At 45.2% G+C, this 20,600-nt stretch overlaps 1 protein-coding gene across 1 annotated transcript; it reads left to right on the forward strand.

Annotated features, from left to right (window-relative positions):
- Positions 1-2,693: 2,693 nt before the first annotated feature.
- LOC124703661 (probable O-methyltransferase 2) lies at positions 2,694-18,919 on the forward strand. The gene is made up of 3 exons (XM_047235887.1): positions 2,694-3,497; positions 3,586-3,886; positions 18,894-18,919. The coding sequence occupies exons 1-2, from the start codon at positions 2,694-2,696 to the stop codon at positions 3,883-3,885; spliced, it is 1,104 nt and encodes a 367-aa protein (XP_047091843.1). The 3' UTR covers position 3,886; positions 18,894-18,919.
- Positions 18,920-20,600: the final 1,681 nt, after the last annotated feature.

Here is a 20,600-nt window from a genome sequence, read left to right on the forward strand (position 1 = left end):
ATCTCATTTTTTCATTTCTTTTTTTGTAATAATTTGGTTGTGTGCATCCTCGATGTCTTGACTAGCTCTTGATATCATGGTTGTGCAGAGACCAGCTGTAATTTGTATCGTCTTGATATTAATATATTCTCTTTATCGAGGAAAACCCTTCACCGTCTGAGTTGAATAACCTTTGAATGCTAGGTTTTAAAAGTTGACACACCTTCACTCTGAGGGACTTTCTGTAAATCTCCAATATATATGTAACTAATCATGCAAGACCTGTGAGATTCTATTTCTGTCAATGTGTTGCTCCTTCAGAATTAGCTACATCACTGATATGTCCGTTTGGTTACAGTTTGGCAATTAACTACGGCAAAGAAACTCAACATGGGGCCAACTGGCGAAGCTCACTCCACGGCTTTTGTTTCTGTACGACAGCCGTGATATAACCTACCGTATGAGAAGGTAACATTATCATCCTAAGCAGGACCGATCGAGAACGCTCCACGAGCCTCTGTTTTGGGTCGGTAGCTGCGATATAACCTACCAGATGAGAAGGTAATAATATGATCATGTACTCTACAGGTGCAGTCACTATGTTACTGTTGATCTTTGTCTATGTCTTCCTGTTGTCCGTGAGATGTTAACTCTGGAATGGCGTGTTCAGATTAGGTTATCTCCTTGGCAAATGGTGGGCCTGATACTTTGGTGTTTGCCTAACAACCAGTGGAAATGACTAAGGGAGGCTTGCATGTGCTTTTACCCTGACCGGCTCGCGGATGGGGACGGTCTCATGTAAGCTAAAGTTCTGAGATCCATCCCAATTTGCACACATACTAATAAACATGTTCAATATATTGCTAAGGATGGTAACATGTTCAAGATACTGCTCAGGATGGTACGCAGCCTGAGTTAAACTTATTCATCTGTGGAGGGATTTTCCGGCATTTACTGGCACCATCCAGGGCAAGCACATGCAGATTGGCGAAGTCTTGCCAACCCCTCTTTCCTTTGCACTTGGAAGGAAGTTGAAGGAAGCCATTGATGCGAAGCACCAACACGCATAACTTAGTCTGCGAGAAGCTTCTCTAGATGAGCAGCGCATACTGTGAGTTTACCTCTTGCACACGACTCTAGCATTGTAGCCTCATGTTGATATTAATGTTGTGACTGTTATGAATTTTCTGAGTTGATTGCAACTTTATGGGTCGTATGTGCATCTTGTTGTATATCATAGATCAGTGGTGGTTGTAAGTTTATGAGATGTAAACACCAAATTAACCTACCAGATCAATTAAGAGGGATAAAGCACAACTCTATTAGCCAAATGATTTTTCTGTGAATTCCATTGTGCTATATTCCCTCTTGATTAATATGGTGTTTACATCTCCATTTTTATGTTTTAATATGTTTGAATAGTTTAGACGCCGAAGAAAAGGGCCAAGAAAAATCTCATAAACAACACAAATTAATATCGACGTTGTCTGCTAGCTGCATTCCAAGCAGCTGGTGTTACCCATAGGCCATAGCTCATCTATTTCCCCAACTCATAGACCTTGCCGCCTTGTGGGATCTTTTTTATTCTACACGGGATGTGACCCTCGTCTCCTTTGTCTCTAGATGATCATCATGCGAATAATCTCAACCTACATTTTGTCCTAGCACCGGCTATAATTTTATCATTTTAAAAATAGCTCTAAGTTCTTCGAATTGGGTTGCCACCAACAAGCAGGTTAGCTATTCATTGGCCACCATCAAAAACCCCACACGGAGCCAAAGTGGTACATATCGATGACAACATTAAGTGGCAATAGCAAAAAAGCGCGCGGAAAAGCACACTAGGTCCATTTAGTAGCGAACAAAACACCTTCTATACTAGGGGTGTCAAGAATTATGCTGAGATCCAATGTTTCTCCCCAAATATTTTAGTGCATTTCTTATTTCACAATCATGTAACAAATGAATGGACTTGCAACCAATTTGCTCACCTTTGGATATTTTTTTCCACGTCAGGAGGGGCAGCAGAGTGTGATGTGGATCAGGGGATGCAGTGTGGAGACTGATTTAGAGCCCGAAGTCGGTGTTCTCATAATGGCTTCGTGATTTTAGTCCAACATCAACAGTCGAAACAATAATGTCAGTGGTTTCATGACAGCTGCCCTACAATTTCTACAGACAAATTTGTTACTCCCTCGGATCCAAATTTAGTGACTCCACTTTATCTAGATTCGGACGTATCAAGTTAACAAACGTATCTAGGTACATTCGTATCTAGACAAAGTGAAATCAATTAATTTGGATCAAACGGAGTACATCAAACTTGAATTGGCAAAACCACCTACATGCATCATGATCAAATGACCTATCTGAGGTGCCCACCTTACGACAATTTGCACTGCACGAGTTGATCTCAGAGATGCATACAATTACATAATACTGTACATGCTTTATTATCTCGTGTTTCTCGTGCCAGTGCCACCTTACAAAAGTATGCAATTCTTCATCAATAATTAGCTGCCTCCTCTCCGCAGCTAACCAAACAGGAAGACGTACCGCTCCCCGGCCAACAGTACCTGAACTGCCGACAGTTTTAGGCTCTAGTACCTATAAACACTTAGCATGCTACACTACCGGAGTAACAAAGTCCCAAAGCAACACATAGAAATTACACATTCATCCGATCAGAAGGGAGAGATACCAGAAAGAGAGCAATGTCGACCCAGACCATAGAGGTTCCTACAGACGCTGAGTTGCTGCAGGCACAGGCTGACCTGTGGCGCCACAGCCTCTACTACCTCTCCTCCATGGGGCTTCGGTGCGCCGTCGAGCTTGAGATCCCGACTACCATCCACCATCTCGGCGGGGTCACCTCGCTGCCCGACCTGATGTCCGCGCTGTCCCTTCCCCTGGGTAAGATGTCGTTCCTCGCCCGTCTCATGCGTGTGCTCGTCATGTCAGGCGTCTTTGCAGCCGACATCGGCTCCGAGTCCGGCGTGGACCTCTACCGCCTCACCCCGTTGTCCCGCGTCCTGGTGCATGGCGTCGTTGCGGACGAGCACCACAGCCAGAAGTATTTCGTGCTCGGCGTGACCTCGCCGCATTACACGGAGGCGGCATTCGGGCTCGCCAATTGGTTCAAGAAGGACCATGAGCCGCCAGTACCGTCGTCCTTCGAGGACATCTTTGGTGTGCCACTTTGTGATGAGAAAACACCGCTCCTCGATGAAGAACTTGACAAGGTTGTTAATCTGGGCTTGGCTGCTCACGACAACCTAGGGATAGCCACCATTCTGCGGGAGTGCCATGACATTTTCAAGGGGCTAGAGTCTCTTACCGACTGTGGTGGTGGCGATGGCACCACGGCGAGAGCTATCATCAAGGCTTACCCACACATTAAGTGCACTGTGTTGGACCTTCCGAAGGTAGTTGACAAAGCCCCAGCAGATGGTGTCATCAACTATGTCCCGGGTGACTTGTTCCACTCAGTCCCATCATCACAAGCTGTAATGCTGAAGGTACACATCCACAACTCGTGTGCAAATGCTTAAATTTCACTTTTACAGTTATATGTAGCCTACTTCTAATGCATTGTATTTTTCTTAGCTTGTGCTACACATCTGGAACGATGAGGATTGTGTGAAAATCCTAGCTCAGTGCAAGAAGGCAATTCCTTCACGTGAGGAGGGAGGGAAGGTCATAATCATAGAAATTGTGGTTGAACCCTCCTTAGGGCCAATCATGTTTGAAGCCCAACTGTTCATGGATATGCTCATGATGGTGAACTCAAAAGGAGGCCAACGAGGTGAAAACGATTGGCGCAAGCTATTCATGAAAGCAGGCTTCACGGACTACAAAATTGTGAAGAAACTGGGAGCTCGGAGCGTCATTGAAGTTTACCCGTAAGGTGTTGAACCCTAATTTAAGTGTATAAATAAAACGAGTGCCTTTTCGTTTAAGTAAGTCGTATGGATTGTTTAGTACTTCGAGCTTAAGTGTCAAGCTTAGTTGTATAATGTCCATTTCGGGGCGTATCGAAGCACTTAGTCTATATATCTATGCATCATCTGGTTGTTCTGCTACAACAAGGTTTTGCTGTTTGTTTTAGTGCCTACTCACAATGGGTTCAACACATATCGGAAGATCTCAATTTCCAATAATATTTGAAAGCGCGTGCTAAGAAGTTGTAAGCCTGCTGAATTTCTTGTTCATGATCTCCAGTACTACTTGTTTGTCTACTTTTCGGTTTACCAGTGCAGCAACTCTATACTACAATAATCATCTTCTATAGTACTCCTAGACCGTAGGATTGCATCTTTATTCGCGTTAGCTATATGTTAAAAAAATGGGTTACAACTAAGATTATTTTAGTTGCATATAAGGCGAAAACTGCAAACGGAGGCCGAGCTACATGTAGGACTTTATTTTCAAAAATTTGAAAATTATAATTTAAATTTCAAAAAAATCTGAAAAAAAATCCTGGATGTAGACAATAATGAAAAATACAAACGTGCAAAATCTCAATGTGAAATTCTTTGTATTGTAGACTATACAAAAATGGCAAAATCTGATAGGTTTTATATTTTTGAAATGTGCACTATTCACTATTCTCAGATCCACACATTTGTCATGTTTATGTAGCTTAAAGTACTAACAGTTTCACATTAAAATTTTGCATGTTTGTAGATTTCATCATTGGCTACAACTATCATTTTTTCAGAATTTTTTGAAACTTACAAATATAATTTTCGAATTTTCAAAAATAAAGAGCTACATGTAACTCGGCCTCCATTTGTCCACTCTCCATATAAGTTCGCAACTAAACTTATACTATTTGCACAACATGAGTTCGTAACCATCTTAGATTGTTGGATTGCTTCGTGTTTTATGCTAATCATAAGTTCTAGCATAGGCTGTAAGTGAAATTTGATGACACCTGTCAACTCAGACTTGATCACATTCCTAAGTTTATGGGTGTGACTAGTTCCCAGTCAAATGAGTCAAATGAGTTAGTGAATCGCAGTTACAACTAACTCACTATCACTACGAATCACGAATCAAATCCAACGGTTAACGCAATTATTTCTACCATACTTGCAACTGGAAAAAATCACAACTGTAACCTAACTTACAACTCGTAAGTGACAAACCACGATGCAAATCCAATGATGTGTTCCTTCCGTACACAAATAAGGGTCCGTTTAGCTTTTGGTGTAAGTCAAACTTGATAAATTTGACCAACGCTATAAAAGAATATACTAGCAGCACTTATGATACTCAATTATTATCACTAAATCCATCTTAAAATATATTTCATAATATATTAATTTAATGTCATATATGTTGTTAATATTTGTAAATTTTTTATCAAATTTGATTTTGTTTTTTACTTAAGAGTAGAGCCAAAGATACAGAGGGAGGGAGCATAACTCAAGTGAGGGAGCTAAGTTATTAGTTCCCAAAGAATCAGCACAACCGTAAATTTGTGGATACCACTAGCTAGAGACCGACCTTCACGAAGGACTTCATTCCACACAACGTACGTACGGTTGACACGTTGGCTGACGCGAGTAGGGCAACTCTAGTACTTACATCCACGCGCGTAAAATCGTGTACGTCTGGCCGCGCGCGTACATCTGGGTATGTCCATCCGCGCACGTACAACTACATGCAGAGCATGAGTACAGTGGATGATAGTACAACTTAGTGAGAACCCGAGTACATAGACGAACGAGTATTGTCACACACACGAACGAGTACAAGTAGAGTTGCGCACATGAGACAGGTACAGTTGCGCACACGAGTAAGTACAATCGCGCACACGAACGAGTACATGTACAGTCGCACACACGAGACATGTACAGTCGCGCACACGAATAAATACAGTCGCGTACACAAATGAGTACATGTATAGTCACGCACACGAACGAGTACAAGTACAGTCCCGCACACAAGATAGATACAGTCGCGCACACGAACGAGTACAAGTATAGTCGTGCACACGAGACATGTACAGTCGCGCACACGAGTAAGTACATTCGCGCACACGAACGAGTACATGTATAGTTGCGCACACAAGTAAAGGGAAAAAATGCATTAGTACTTAGTTCATACACGAGTACAGTTAGATACACACCACAAGTACAACCATAGTAATATATGAAGTACGAAAAAAATATCTCGAAACCTATTAACATGTGATCTAGTTTTGAAGATCACGACGAGAGGGTCACAAAAGTGAAAATGGCTCGTAATGTTCTCAAGATATTTCATTTTGAAAAAACGAGTCTAGAAAAAAAAAAACAAACCCAGCCTCCCGCTGTCTTCTCTCTCCTATCTCATCCCCATCTTACTTCCCCTTGCGACACGTGAGTCCTTGCAACACGTGACAAGTAGGGAGACCACTTCCCAGGAATTTCTAGCACCACAACGCGTCATTTGTCATATGTGAAGCGACAAGCGAGTTATCTTCCTTTCGCGAAGGTCAATCTTTTTCTAATGATTTCGTAAGTTTCCAGGAGGTGTCACGCCCGGTAGTCGTTCTTATTTTGAACTGTGTGAAACAAAGGATGGGGAACGCTCGACACCCCTTAGGGTTGGCGTTGGATTTATATTTATAGTGTACAGATATACAAGGGTTACAGGTACAATACAGAGGCTACCATATATACAGTCTAACACCCTCCCTCAATCTTAACCGTGTCATCGAACATGTAACAGGTTAAGATTGCGCCTACAGCCTTGAAACAAAGGTAAGGACAGTGGCTTTGTGAAGCTGTCAGCAAGTTGATCTTTAGATGAGATGAACCTGATCCGAAGTAGCTTCTGTGCAACACGTTCCCTCACAAAGTGATAGTCAACTTCGATGTGTTTCGTTCGGGCATGGAATACTGGATTAAATGACAGATACGTAGCACCGATGTTGTCACACCAAAGTACAGGAGACTGAGTTTGCGGAACACGCAACTCTCGCAGTAGACACTGTACCCAGATCAGCTCAGCTGTAGCATCTCCTACAGCTTTATACTCAGCTTCAGTACTACTCCGAGACACTGTAGCTTGCTTGCGAGCACTCCAGGCGATCAAATTAGGACCAAAGAACACAGCATATCCCCCCGTTGATCGCCTGTCATCAGGATTCCCAGCCCAGTCTGTATCAGAGAAAGCAGAAAGCAAACTTGAAGAGGAGGAGCATAGGCGCAGTCCAAAGGACGCTGTGTGGCGAACATAGCGCAATATGCGCTTCACAGCCGTCCAATGAGGGTCACGAGGAGCATGAAGGTACTGACAAACACGGTTCACCGCATAGGAGATATCTCAGGCGAGTCGTGGTCAAACATCGCGGACCACCAACCACACCGCGGTACTCGTAGCATCCTCGCAGTAAAGAAGTGAACCATCAACGAAGTAAGCAGCTCGGATGTACACATAGGTGTAGACGCAGGCTTACACCGAAGCATACCAAAGACGCCGTAACAAATCATGAGAGTACTTCTGCTGAGTAAGGGAGAGCCCAGTATCATCATGAGTAACCTCAAGACCAAGGAAAAAATGCAGTTTTCCAAGATCCTTCACAGCAAAGGCAGCACCAAGGGAGGAGATCAACCGATCCGTAGCAGCAACAGATGAACTGACCAGAATGATATCATCTACATAAACCAGAATGTACATAGTGACTTCTGGACGCCGGGCGTGAAACAGAGATGTATCTGCTGTGGAGGGAACAAAACCATGAGCACGCAGAGCTGCACCAAGACGGGCGTGCCATGCACGGGGAGTCTGCTTGAGACCATAAAGGGCCTTAACAAGGCGACACAGATGATCTGGACGAGTCGGATCAGAGAATCCAGGAGGCTGCCTCATATAAACCTCGTCCTCAAGAACAACATGGAGGAATGCATTCCGAACATCAAGTTGGCGAAGAGCCCAACCCCGAGTGACCGCTAAGGAAAGCAGAATCCGAATAGTGGTTGGCTTGACAACAGGGCTGAAAGTGTCCTCATAGTCAAGACCATAGCGTTGTTTAAACCCCTTGGCGACTAGATGCGCTTTGTATGTCTCAATGGAACCATCAGCATGTCGCTTCACCTTGAACACCCACTTGCAGTCAATGATGTTGACACCAGATATGGGAGGAACAAGAGTCCATGTATCATTCTTCAGAAGAGCCTGATACTCGAGTTCCATAGCACTGCGCCAATGTGGAATTTGCAACGCGGCTGTATAGTGGCGAGGCTCAACAGTTGGATCCTCAACAGCTTGAGATAAACAGGCAGCAAGCCAAGCAATGGTGCCATCAGTTCGCTCCTTGGGACGAACAATGCCACTGATGCCACTCTTACTGCGCGTGTGAGAACGAAGAGCCACAGGTGCAGTCACTGTAGTCGAGGAAGACGCAGGTATGACTGGCGAGGATGCAGAGACAGTAGGCCCGCTTGAAGAAGCAGGCGACACAGGAGCTGGTGTCGCCGGTGGCGACAGCCCAGCTGATGATGAGGTAAACGTCGGTGGCGGCGAGGGCGGCCCAGACGCAGGTGACGCTGGGGGCGATGGCCTAGCCGACGATAGCAGCCCAGGCGAGGATGGCGTGGGGGCAGTCGGCACGGGCGAGACAGGCGTGCCCGGACGCATGGCGATCGGAGGAGCTGCATGCGCCATGCAGCGATCACCGGCGCCTCCAGCACATGCAGAAACAGGAGCAGAAACGCTCGGACTGTCCAGCAGCTCGAGACGAGCACCTCTCCGGTACTCGCACCATGATTAGGCAACAAAACAGAGCGAGTATGCAACATCTACAAGTTGACCGAGGCAAAGCGTGAGGCGAAACAACAGGAGGTGTGTGTGATTCAGTGGGTGGAGGCGAGGCAAAAGGAAACAAGTGTTCATCAAAGACAACATCACGTGAAATATAGACACGGTTGGAAGGAATATGAAGACACTTATAACCCTTATGCATGGAACTATAACCGAGGAACACGCACTTCTTGGATCGAAACTCGAGTTTGCGGCTGTTGTAGGGGCGCAAGTGAGGCCAACAGGCGCACCCAAACACTTTGAGGAATGACTAATCAGGTGGTTCATGAAACAAGAGTTCAACCGGTGTTTTCATATGCAGAAGACGTGTGAGGAGTCTGTTGATCAAAAAACAAGCAGTGGTGAAGGCATCACTCCAAAACCGAAAGGGTACGGATGCATGCGCAAGAAGAGTTAGGCCAGTTTCAACTATGTGGCGGTGCTGCACCATTTTGCTGGTGTGTATGTGGAAGAAACGCCTCGAGCGAGGCATTAGGGTTTGCAGGGGGTGGCGGCGAGGGAGCCGGCAGCGTGGCAAACGGCCACGCGGGGACCGAGGGAGCCCCAGAGGCGATCGAGCCCGCCGCCCTTGTGGAGATCGGCGAGGGAACGAGCGGCGGCGGCGGTTGCCCGGCGAGAACCGCCGCAAGGAATGGTGACACCAGCGGGTGGTTCGTGGAGGAACCCATCCTGGGGGTCGTAGAGGTGGTCGATGCGATGGGGACCGAGGCGGCGCCGGCGGACGAGGTCGCGGCGGCGGCGGCGGTGATAGCAGCGGAAGACATCGTGGTTAGATCAATCTAGTCTGATACCATGTGAAACAAAGGATGGGGAACGCTCGACACCCCTTAGGGTTGGCGTTGGGTTTATATTTATAGTGTACAGATATACAAGGGTTACAAGTACAATACAGAGGCTACCATATATACAGTCTAACAAACTGCACTCCGATAGAAGTTTTGTATGGCCAGCACGGCCCACGGCCCACGACCCGTCCGCCCTTTTTCTCTCAGAATTTCTCTATCTGTCCCTTGGCTGTTCTCCACTTGGCCTACCAAGCAAGCACTTTCCCGCTGCTCCTATTGGTCTTTCTCTTAATGGTTTCTGTTGACAATACCCTACTGCAATCGAATCGATCCATCGTTTGAGGTTAAGTATCTTGAGGGATTTCGTTGTGGGGTGGATTGAGCCGCTACGGTGAATCGATTCTGTGCATATGCCAAATAGCTGTTTGATCAGGCCAAATGCATCCTAGACACCACACTGCGGATGCTTATGCTAATGCTTTTAGTACAAAAGCTTCTCTATGGCTGGATGAATAATCTACCATGCATCGCCCGGTTGGTGAGAATTTACATTTTTGCATAAGGAGATACTCCAACCTAGAATTTACTGTACTTCACAGTTCATTATTCATGACACAAAGTTGTTAATACTAGTTTTTTTTTTTTTAGGGAAGCAACGGAGGGCGAACAGCCCACCTGAAATTTTCATTAAAGCGGTGCCATCGGCATTTTTTACAAGAGTGCATGTCAGCCCACACACCGGAAAGAGAGTACAACAGGGGTCAGGGGGAGAGGGACGCACACCAACTGACTAACGCGCTACAGTCAACATGACGAGGAGCACGTACTAGCCACAAAATGAGATGCTGGCGGACGGTGGCGAAAAACTCCCTGTCATTCGTGCGATCACCGTCAAACACCATCCGGTTCCTAGTCTTCCAGGTGATCCATAGAAGCAGACAGGAAGCTCATGCGGAGGGGGAGCGGCCACGAAGGGTGGTCGGCAGAGAAGGATTCAACCAAGGTCTCCCAGGATGCTGCAGCGGGGGAGCTGGGCGCCACGGATGCATGCCCCCAGATTGTCCTCAACCTTGGGCATGATGCAAACAAGTGTTGAATGTCTTCCACGACGCCGGGGCAGAAGGGGCAATTAGGGGATCGTAGTATACCAAGGCGGTGCAAGCGAGCTCTCGTTCTAGTCCGCCGGTGACGAAGGATCCACAGAAACACTTTGACACGAACGGGGGCGAAGTTGGCCCAGTTGAGATCATGGAGTGGTGGACCGCACCCTGAGCTTTGTAGGATGCGGTAAACGTCCCTGACTTTAAACCCCTTCACATTGCTGGCGATTAGGCGGCGCTCGTCAGGGAACCGGCTGGGCGAGAACCGCGACACGGCGTTCTCGAGGAGAGCGAACTCGTTTATTGCCGCCATCGTCAGCCGCTCCTGGCGAGCGAGGGTGGCGCCGCCAGCACCCAACACGTCTGCCACCGTGGCATGGGGGGCGAGGCAGTGCGAGAACGCCGCGGGGAGTGCCGCATACAAGGGACCGAGCGACGTCCAGTTGTCAAGCCAAAGCGAGGTGGAGGCGCCGTTGCCGACACTCACAGTGGTGAGCGAGCGCAGGAGCGGGATCAGGTCCTGGAAACATTTCCAGGACGGTGTTGCTGGCGGGGCACCCTCCCTGAGATACCAACGCCTGATCCACGTATCCCATGGGTTGTCTGAACCAGAGAGGAGCTTATACACGGTTTTCATCAGGAGACATGTATTCTGGACTCCAAGATCGATCAGGCCGAGGCCGCCCTCCGAACGCATCCTGCAAGCCGTTTCCCAAGAAACCAGGCAATCGCCGCCTGAGCAGGTGGCCGATGCGCTCCAGAACATGGCACGACGGGGCCGGTCCATCTTGACGACGGTCCCCTTTGGAATGGGCAGCACCGCCATGGCGAATGAGGGGAGTGCCGACAAGACAGCAGAGGTGAGCGTCAACCTACTGCCAGGGTCGAGGGTGCGTAGACGCCAGCTCGGGATCCTCCCAGCGATTCTCTCCGCGAGGAAGTCAAGCGTGCTGGCTGGCAGCTTCCGGTCAGAGAGTGGGAGCCCGAGGTAGGTCTGTGGGAAGGATGATACGGGGCAGCCGAACATCACGGCAAGAGTCGACGCCTCGGTCACCAGGGACGCATATGGGGACGAAAGTGCTCTTGTGGTAGTTAATGGCAAGGCCCGTAGCGGCAGAGAAGGCATCGAGCGCGCGCTTGAGAAGGGCGATCTGTGTAGGCTCCGCACGAACGAGGAGCAGCGTATCGTCGGCGTATTGGATAACCGGGCACGGGAGATCATTGACCAGCGGGTGCAGAATCCTAGAGTCGCTGGACTCGCGGGTAATGAGTTGGCGGAGGAGCCCAGCGACGGTGAGGTACAAATACGGTGACAAAGGGTCACCCTGGCCCAACCCATTTTTGCACTGAATCCATCTTCCCGGCACGCCGTTCAGGAGGACTGCAGCCTTCCCAGTTTGGAGAATTATCTAAACAGATTAAGGCTGTTGTGATCGCTCGCTTCTCAGCGATTGGGCGGTGCGTGCATGGACGTGTGGGCCTTAGTAGATGTTTAGGTGGCGGCCGTTCCAGTCTTGGGCGGTTCCGCATCGTCGACGCGTGCCGGCCCGGGTTTGGGCCCCTTCCGTCCGTCGTGCGGCATCTGCGTCTTCGAAGTTTGACCGGTGTGCTCGATTTCTCTCCACCGGATTTGTCCGCTCGGTTCCAGCGATTTCGGAGCCACCTCTTCTCTGGCTGACAACGGATCTCCCCTCTCTTCCGGCTGATCTGAGGCCATCTACGGCGCGTGGTGCCGCTGGCTATGGCCCCTCAAGCGTTCCGGCGTGGGAAGTTGGCCTTGTTGCATCGGTTCCGCGACGTGTTGCCTATTTTGGTCGGCGAGGGTTTCTTCTTTGGTTTCCTCCCTCTGGTTGATTTGGAATTGGATCTTGCCTCTGCGGGTGAGGGCCTCCGGCCATTCTTTGGGAGCGCCGTTCCCCTTTCAGGCGGGGTGTATTTCTCCCATTTTTCTCGGGGGCTGGGTGCTGCCATTGCTTGTGGGGGATTGGGTTTGACGATTTGTTGTCCGGCGGCGTCATTGCTCGGAGCTGTTGGCGGGGCTGGGAGTTCAAGAATCAATCCACCAACCAAGAAGAGAGAGAAGAGATAAATAGCAATCGCCGGCCCACGCCACCGCCGCCCTGGTCGAGGAGGAAAGGCGAGAGGAGGGGAATCCGGTTGGAAGGTGCTCTAGCCTCAGCTACGGCGGCGACCTGGAGCCCCTCCGCCAGGGTGACAGCGGGTGGGTACACTAGCTCACGACCAGCGCCGACGCGACTTACTTCGCCTGCAACCATTCCTGCAGTCGAGCCGACTCAGCACCTTGATCTGAAAGTGCATGCTCCCTCTTTGACACTATTTGGTGCTACAATCAAGTCACGTCTGGCTCTAGGTTTGGACTTTGGAAGCAGAACGGTGCAGACTGGAGTTCTTTTTGGAGAATAAGTTGGACAGCATACCTTGCTACTGTTGGCAATGCGGATATTGATGATTCCTGTATATAGTACATACAAAGCTGGATTACATATTAAACGTGCCATGTCTATTTTGTCAGCTATCAACATAGGTATGTCCCTTACTTGTAAGGTTTACATGTGGTGGATTTTATTTAACAGTAATGCATCTCTCCCTTTTATTATCTGCAAGGTAGCTGTCACAGTTTTTTGACAGAATAATTGGTTAGGCTGATCAATTTGACTTCTGGTGGTTAACCTCTGCACCAGAAAAGGACCTCTACATTTTGCTGTCGGTTCTAAATAAGTTGCCTCCTTTATTTACAATGCAGTATCCATTGACGCCCAATCCACGTCTGTAGATGATTAGGTACACACTACTGCAACTTGTACATTTTTCTGAGGCAAACTAGAAATTTCTAGGGCTGTAATTGATGGGCAACAAATCTGAATTCTAAATGCGTAAACATTACCATTGTGGGGGTATGGTTACGGTTTACACATAAGCTTTAGAAGGTGGGCTCACTAACTTGCTTTATCCTACAGTCCTATGTGACGAACTATTGAATTTCTGCAATACTGCATTACAATTTTCTGTTTTGAGTTCGCACATTCCCGTGAAACTAAAATGTGGATGATTCTTACCTAACATTATGCTCTAGCTTCAAAAGTTCTCATAACTTTTTTATAGAATGGAGTGTATATATTATTGAAATCCCTTTTTTAAAAGAACTTATCATTATAGGAACAGCTGCTCCACATGCATATTTGTTCAGAGCCAGAACCTGGCTTCTGTTTTTGGGTACTAGCATGCAACTGTAAATGTAACAGAAATCATCAATGAAACTTTAATTAATTCAACCTTATTGACTTTTCATAAAAAAATATAAATCTAACTAGAACACAATAAAGTATCCTATGGAGGTTTAATAAGAAATAAGAGACAGGAATACATGTTAGACATGAGTACTGTTGCATTCAATGCAGTAAAAATATTTTTGTTGACAACTAAAATAAAAATCTTATGTGAGAGGAAGGAGAAAATGAGCAGGTATAATGAGATTCTGCGGACATTCTACTATTAAAAAAATCCCATGGGTAGTTGATGCTTGTGTTCGTTTTGATATCATCACTAAGCTATTGTTAATTTCCATGCATGGTTCAACTGAATTATTGATTGTACCAAAAAACATAACTAATTAGTTTATGCATCTCATATTTGATTGAGGTGCTACCTGACATGGTTGTCCGAAGGAAGAGATGGACACAACATGAACACCGCCGATAGCCAATTTGACGTATTTATGCAATACCCTGAAGGTTGAAGGATATCATACACATTTAAAAAAGTTTTTGTTTGAGTAAAATGAACTTATGATTATGCCCCTAGGTATACCGGCGACGGTGGGAGAGAAAGTGAGGGCGGAGGGGCGTAGGTTGGAGAGGACCATGATTTGGACCTTTGCAGCGGCGCTTTCTGGGATCGGTCCAGGCTTTGAAATATGCATGTGGTGCTACCCACAAGTGGAGCTTCCTGTCTCAATCCCTTAGTGACCACTATGGACGGTTTTCTGTACCTCATTCTTGATATTTGTGAGTTTTATCGTTTCCTCAATTCCAAAGATTTCTATGATATACTTTGCAAGGTTTGTAGATACAGTTGTGGCGAGTTACATGATATTTTCTACTGTATCTAACTCAATAAATATCATCTTTGTTGACTTTCTCAATTTAGTTGTTGTGGGAGTAGAATCTTGAGCATCATTTGGTTGATTATGATAAATAATGTAGAATGCAGTTGGCCCTTAATCATTAGGAATATGGAACTGTTAGACATGCAGGAGTGGTATAATCATTTGATTAGTACAATATGTGGGACTGGGATATTATTTGTACTGTTGTCAATTGACTCTATTCCTTACTCTTTAACCTGTGGATAATGAAATGATTTTTGGGTATGGACACAGCTTCGGTGCCAGACATCTTTATAAGAAAAGCAAGACTGTGCTAATTGTTGTAGTCTTTGCATGATCATTCTCCTCAGGAAGATGCTGAGAAAAGACTAAGTTACAATTGTTGAGCGGGTAACATGTTTCAGAAGTATTGCAACTAATGGCCTTATTTATGAAATTTCGGAGGCAGTGAAGGCGCAGCTGCAACTTATAATTGTTGCAGCTGCCAGTGTGTGCATTTTTCTGTCGACATCTCACCAGTGCCAACCTTGCAGTTCCTTGGGGTTTCAGATATATGGTATGTACTAGGTACGTAAGCACTTTCAATCTCTATTTTCTTGTGTGGATATCAATGTAGTGTGATAGTATGACTCTGCATCTTTTGTGTTTTTTGAATAACGAAGGTAGTTTAATTCATACAAGTTGTGCAAGGGAATCAATGTCATCTTCGACTTTCTAATAGAGCTACATTTTTTGGAAGCAAATTTTCCAGAAGAAATATCTCGGTAGTATTTTGGGTAAAATTATTAGTTCACAAAAGGGCTTAGATTTAGTGGTGTTCGTGTTGTTGTTGTTGTTTCTTTATGGGCATTCTATAAATTATGTTTATCTCAAATTCTTTGTTGTTTCTTCTCCTATAAATTATTTTCCAATATGTTAAAGTATGAACCACAACCTGATCTCTCAATGGCTTACAACAAATATCATGTGATATAATGTGGCATTGTCAATGTACATTTAGCCATTTACCATATAATAAATGGTTTAACGGTATCATAGACTCTAATCTAAAAGAGTAAAATCGTGACTTCGCAAACATCTAATATAAAAAGGAATTTCCACAAGATTATTCTATTTGCTCTGTATATAACTAGGAATGAGATTATCACCATGCCACCTTTTTTTTATGTCTTTTCAAACCATATTTTTTATACTTCTAAATATAAGCCAGTGGGTCTGGGTGCCTTCATAGGGCCTCTACCCTGGCCGTGTAGCTGCCATGTGGGTCATCTCTATGTCCCACTGGCTCTGTCTCAGCGTCCACCTCTAGACGAAGCAAAGCCCTAAATCCTCCATCTCTTGTCCTTGTTTTGAGCCGCCTCCTCTCGTGCCCATTCCATCCCCAGAAGCCTGCTCCATTTCCTCCCCTCCACCACATATGACATATACTACGAGTATGTCGCAGTACATGATGTGTTGCCGCTCTTTGTGATGTGCTAAAAAGTGCTAAATTAGTCGCTATCGTGTCTTAGTTCAGTTGTGAATTCAAAATTCATGTTGCATATATTTTTAGTTTGAGTGTGGCAGAATAATAAGTTGATCCTCGCATCCTTACCAGGGATACAAATTTGAGCTCTTTATTGATGCCTCTTGTGTGTATCCTCTGTTTTTACTATGATTCTAGACTTAAATTTTCCCTTTTCAGATAGTTGTTTGCTTAGAGAATTGCATGCCGAAAGGACTTCAATAGTTGCAGTCATCCTATCAATAGTCTTCACCAAATGTCCATGGTATCAACACGTATGGCTATATATCTTACATTGTGCTATTTGGTAGGGCCATAGACCACAGTCAATTGAAGATAAATATAAGCTATATATGCTGCTGAGAAGCTTGAATTTTAACGGAGGCTTGACCTGCATCAGCCGCCTAGCCCTACACATCCACTGCTTATAATTTTGGCAGTGCGGATTCTCCAATTGGTTTGTACTCACCTGAACTTGAGCTGGCCTCCAGGATCTCCATGCATGATAGATTACACTGGACTTATTTCTGATGTACGTCTCCAAACCTCATCTGCAGCGTGTTCGTTTGTTTTCTTAGTCAATATTCATGAGCTAATGGCATTGCCTAATTTATATTGATTCACGAGTTGGAAATGTCAACTTATCACTTTTTTTCTTTTGGCAGGATGTAGATTCAGAACCATTCGAGTCTTCACCATTTACGCGAAGAAAATTGATGATGATTTGGTAACATGAAGCCAGCAAGCTGTAGCCGATAGTTATAAGACGAGTGAAAAGGGGAGCCGGTGAAATGCGACCTAACTTCATAGTTGCCATTCTCTTAGTTTAGTTTGAGTGGAAGTACTCCCTCCGTCGTGAATTTTAACAAACCTCCGATATGTTTCGTGGGACGGAGTATAAAAAGTTGACTGCGAGATTGCTAAACAATGACTCGATAGAATGCTAATGGAGGATCCTCCTCAAATCTTTACCACAAATAGAAGAAAGAGCTCTTTATTGATGCTTATGGGCGTATCCTCCAATTTTACTATAATTATCGACAATTACATCACTGACATCGGCTCATCCACAAGCTACATTCTGACAACTACTTCCATTAAGGCATATCGATGAAGAAATAGATAGTGTTACACTGAGTTGCAACCAAGATCAATCAAGGTTGTGTGATATTGCTTGGCAGGCGGCGCGGCGAAGCGCGCTGTCCATCTAGTATTACTGATCCATGATCGGAAGGGGGCACCAAAACCTCGGGCGTCCAGAATCGCATCCAACGCGCTTCAGCTGACAGAGTTGAATGCTTTCCGAAAATCGAGCTTCAACGCGATCGTTGGGGTCTTCCGCAAGCGGCAGCACTGAACCAGCTCGGCAGCATATAAGAAGTTGTCTGTAATACAACGACCAGCAATAAACCCAGACTGCTCAGAAGCCACAAGCTGCTCAATAAAACGTTGTAGCCTAGACGTGAGGATGCGGGTGACTATCTTCATAAGGCAGTTCTGGAGAGAGATTGGCCTGAACCCCTCCGCTGTCACCACGTTTTCAGATTTTGGGAGCAGCGCAATGTAGGCTTGGTTGATGCCAGGGAGGTGCGAGTCACCACGATGGAATTCATCCAGAAAGGCGACAATGTCCGAGCGAACAGTGTCCCAGAAAATCTTGAAGAATGCTGGTCCGAAGCCGTCGGGGCCTGGGCTACTGTTCGATCGCATGGACCAGATCGCTTCTTTGATCTCTTTCTCCGTGAAAGGCGATTCGAGAGCAGAGAGGCCTGGTACTGAGGGAAGTGCAGCAGCAAAGGCAGGGTCCCAGGAGACGGGGGGTGGGCAGCCCAGCAGCGACGTGTAGAACTCATGAAGGATGCGTTCTTTGTCGCCATGGTTGGAGAAGGGGCGGCCTTCCGAGTGCAGGATTTTAATTTGGTTTCGGCGCAGCCTGGCGGATGCGTTTGCGTGGAAAAAAGCAGTATTCTCGTCGCCAAGTTTACACAAACGGAAGGAGTACCGCTGCTTCCAATACGCATCCAGGTTCTTGTACTCAGAAGAGAGGTTAATACTAGTAACAAAGGCATTTCCATATGATTCAGTACTACAGTGTGCACAATAATTGGTCATCGTTTACTGTTTCGACATGAGTAGATTGCCTTCCTCTCATGCCACTTTTAACCAAAGGTATGTGTATGTTTAGTGTTAAAACAGGAGGAGCCATTAAGGAAAGCAAGAGTATAAACAATAGCATGGACAATAATAAGAAACTATCTGCCCTGTAGAGCAGACATTGTCACATCATTAACACTAGGTGGCTCTTCCTCTGTTACCCGTATGTGGAAATATGCTGGATGCTTAGGTTCAGGAAGTGTCATATTTTCGCTGCTTAACATAGCAACAACACTCGTTGTGGTGGGTCTGTCACACAAGAACGCGATGTTGATACACCTTATCATTTCTAATGTATGAAGCTCTGGAATTATCGATTCATCGACAAACTCAAGCCATCTTTCTTCTTTCCACAGCTTCCATGCCTTGCAGGAGTTTATACACATATTAAATAAATTTTATTAAATAAACAACACAATTTTACATATTAGGTACAGAAAATGCTTACATATCCAAGAAGGTTGAAGAAGTCCCCAAATTGATGGAAACATGAGTTTCTTTTTTCCATTGATGATTTCAAGAATTAGCACACCAAAGCTGAATACATCAGATTTGATCGAGAAGAGACCCTCTGAAGCATATAACCACTGAAAATATGGGGAATATAACAAACTTTTATTGTAATTATTGGTCTTTTGGTTGACTTGTAGTATAGTTGTGACAGACTAACTTGTAAGAAGAGCTTACTATGTCCCTGCAATCCTTTTCGTGTTTCCTTCAGTATCATTTGAGCTGAATATTTTTGCAAGACCAAAATCTGATATTTTAAGATTATTTCACTGTCCAAAAGAATGTTGCTTGCTTTAAGATCTCTATGTATGACACGTAGCCGAGAGTGTTTATGCAAGTATAGAAGTCCTTGTGCTATCCCTTCGATAATCATTTTTCTTTTATTCCAGTTTAATACAGCTCTTTTAGTTTCATCTGCACATCAGTCAAAAATATATCTATATTAGAGGTGAGGTTTAAATGAGTTAGTTCGTAGGGACAAGATGCTGTGAAGTAATACCAAAGACAAAAAAAAGTCCGGGCTTTTATTTGCCAAATACTCATAGATCAATATTTTCCCATCTCCTTCTGAGAGCAACATCCCAAGAGCCTAATCAAAATTTTGTGCTGGAGCTTGGCTATGAGTTGGACTTCATTTCTAAACTCCATGAAGCCTTGAGCAGACTGTGAAGCAAGTCTTTTGTATGCTATCACCAAACCTTTCGGAAGCTGGCCCTGTGGAGGTTTCAAAGAGCTTGATCAGTGATATCATTTTGCGAAATAAAAGTTTCTGTACATATCTTCTGACCCTGTGGAGTTACTATAGCGGGACTTTTGTTTCTTAGTTTTCTTTTCCTTTTTTAGCTGTGTGCATCCGTAGTGCCATTAGGGTGGTGCGTTGTTGCAGAGGCTGGGTGTAATTGGTATCTTCTTGATATTAATATATTCTCTTTATCGAAAAATCTTCTGACCACCCAGGATTGTCAGTACAATCAAAGTTATGTAGAGATTTAGCTACTGATGCATACTAGGTTTCATTTTGCTCCCTTTGCCACTTTGTGTACATCCACAAATTCGTCTTTTTAAAATCTGTCTTTTTTTACCTTGTATACTGGGCCAAATCCACCTTGACCCAATTTATATTCATCCGAGAAGTTACTTGTGGTGTCCGATACTTGTGAAAAGTCAAAAAAAGTGAACTCTGAACTCTGAACTCCTTCCTATTCCCCAGGCTAGTTCTTCATCTTCCCGTGAGCTCACTTTGTCTAAATGAAGAAATTAGAGTTTATCATGTCACATAATGCTGATGCAAAGTATATATGAATCTAAGCAGTCTAAGAGATGTGTTAGTTAGCATTCCTGTAACTGATCTTGTATGCCTTCTGATCAGCCCAAACCAAAAGATGAAGCAGACCAATGATGCTAGTAGAGGCGCAAAGTGATAATGATCAAAACCTTGATTATATGCCCTAACATGAGATAATCAAGCAAATACGGATGGTTAGTTGATTAGAAAGTTCAGTGCATATAATTACACAAGGAATGTTCCAACATATAACTGTTGAATCTGTTTACTTTACCCCTTTAGCTGACTTGACAAGACCTGCAGAATTCCAAGCCATTCAGACTTTGTGAAAGTTTTGATAACT

Source organism: Lolium rigidum, chromosome 1 (genome assembly GCF_022539505.1).
Source record: "Lolium rigidum isolate FL_2022 chromosome 1, APGP_CSIRO_Lrig_0.1, whole genome shotgun sequence".
NCBI classification, from domain to species: Eukaryota; Viridiplantae; Streptophyta; class Magnoliopsida; order Poales; family Poaceae; genus Lolium; species Lolium rigidum.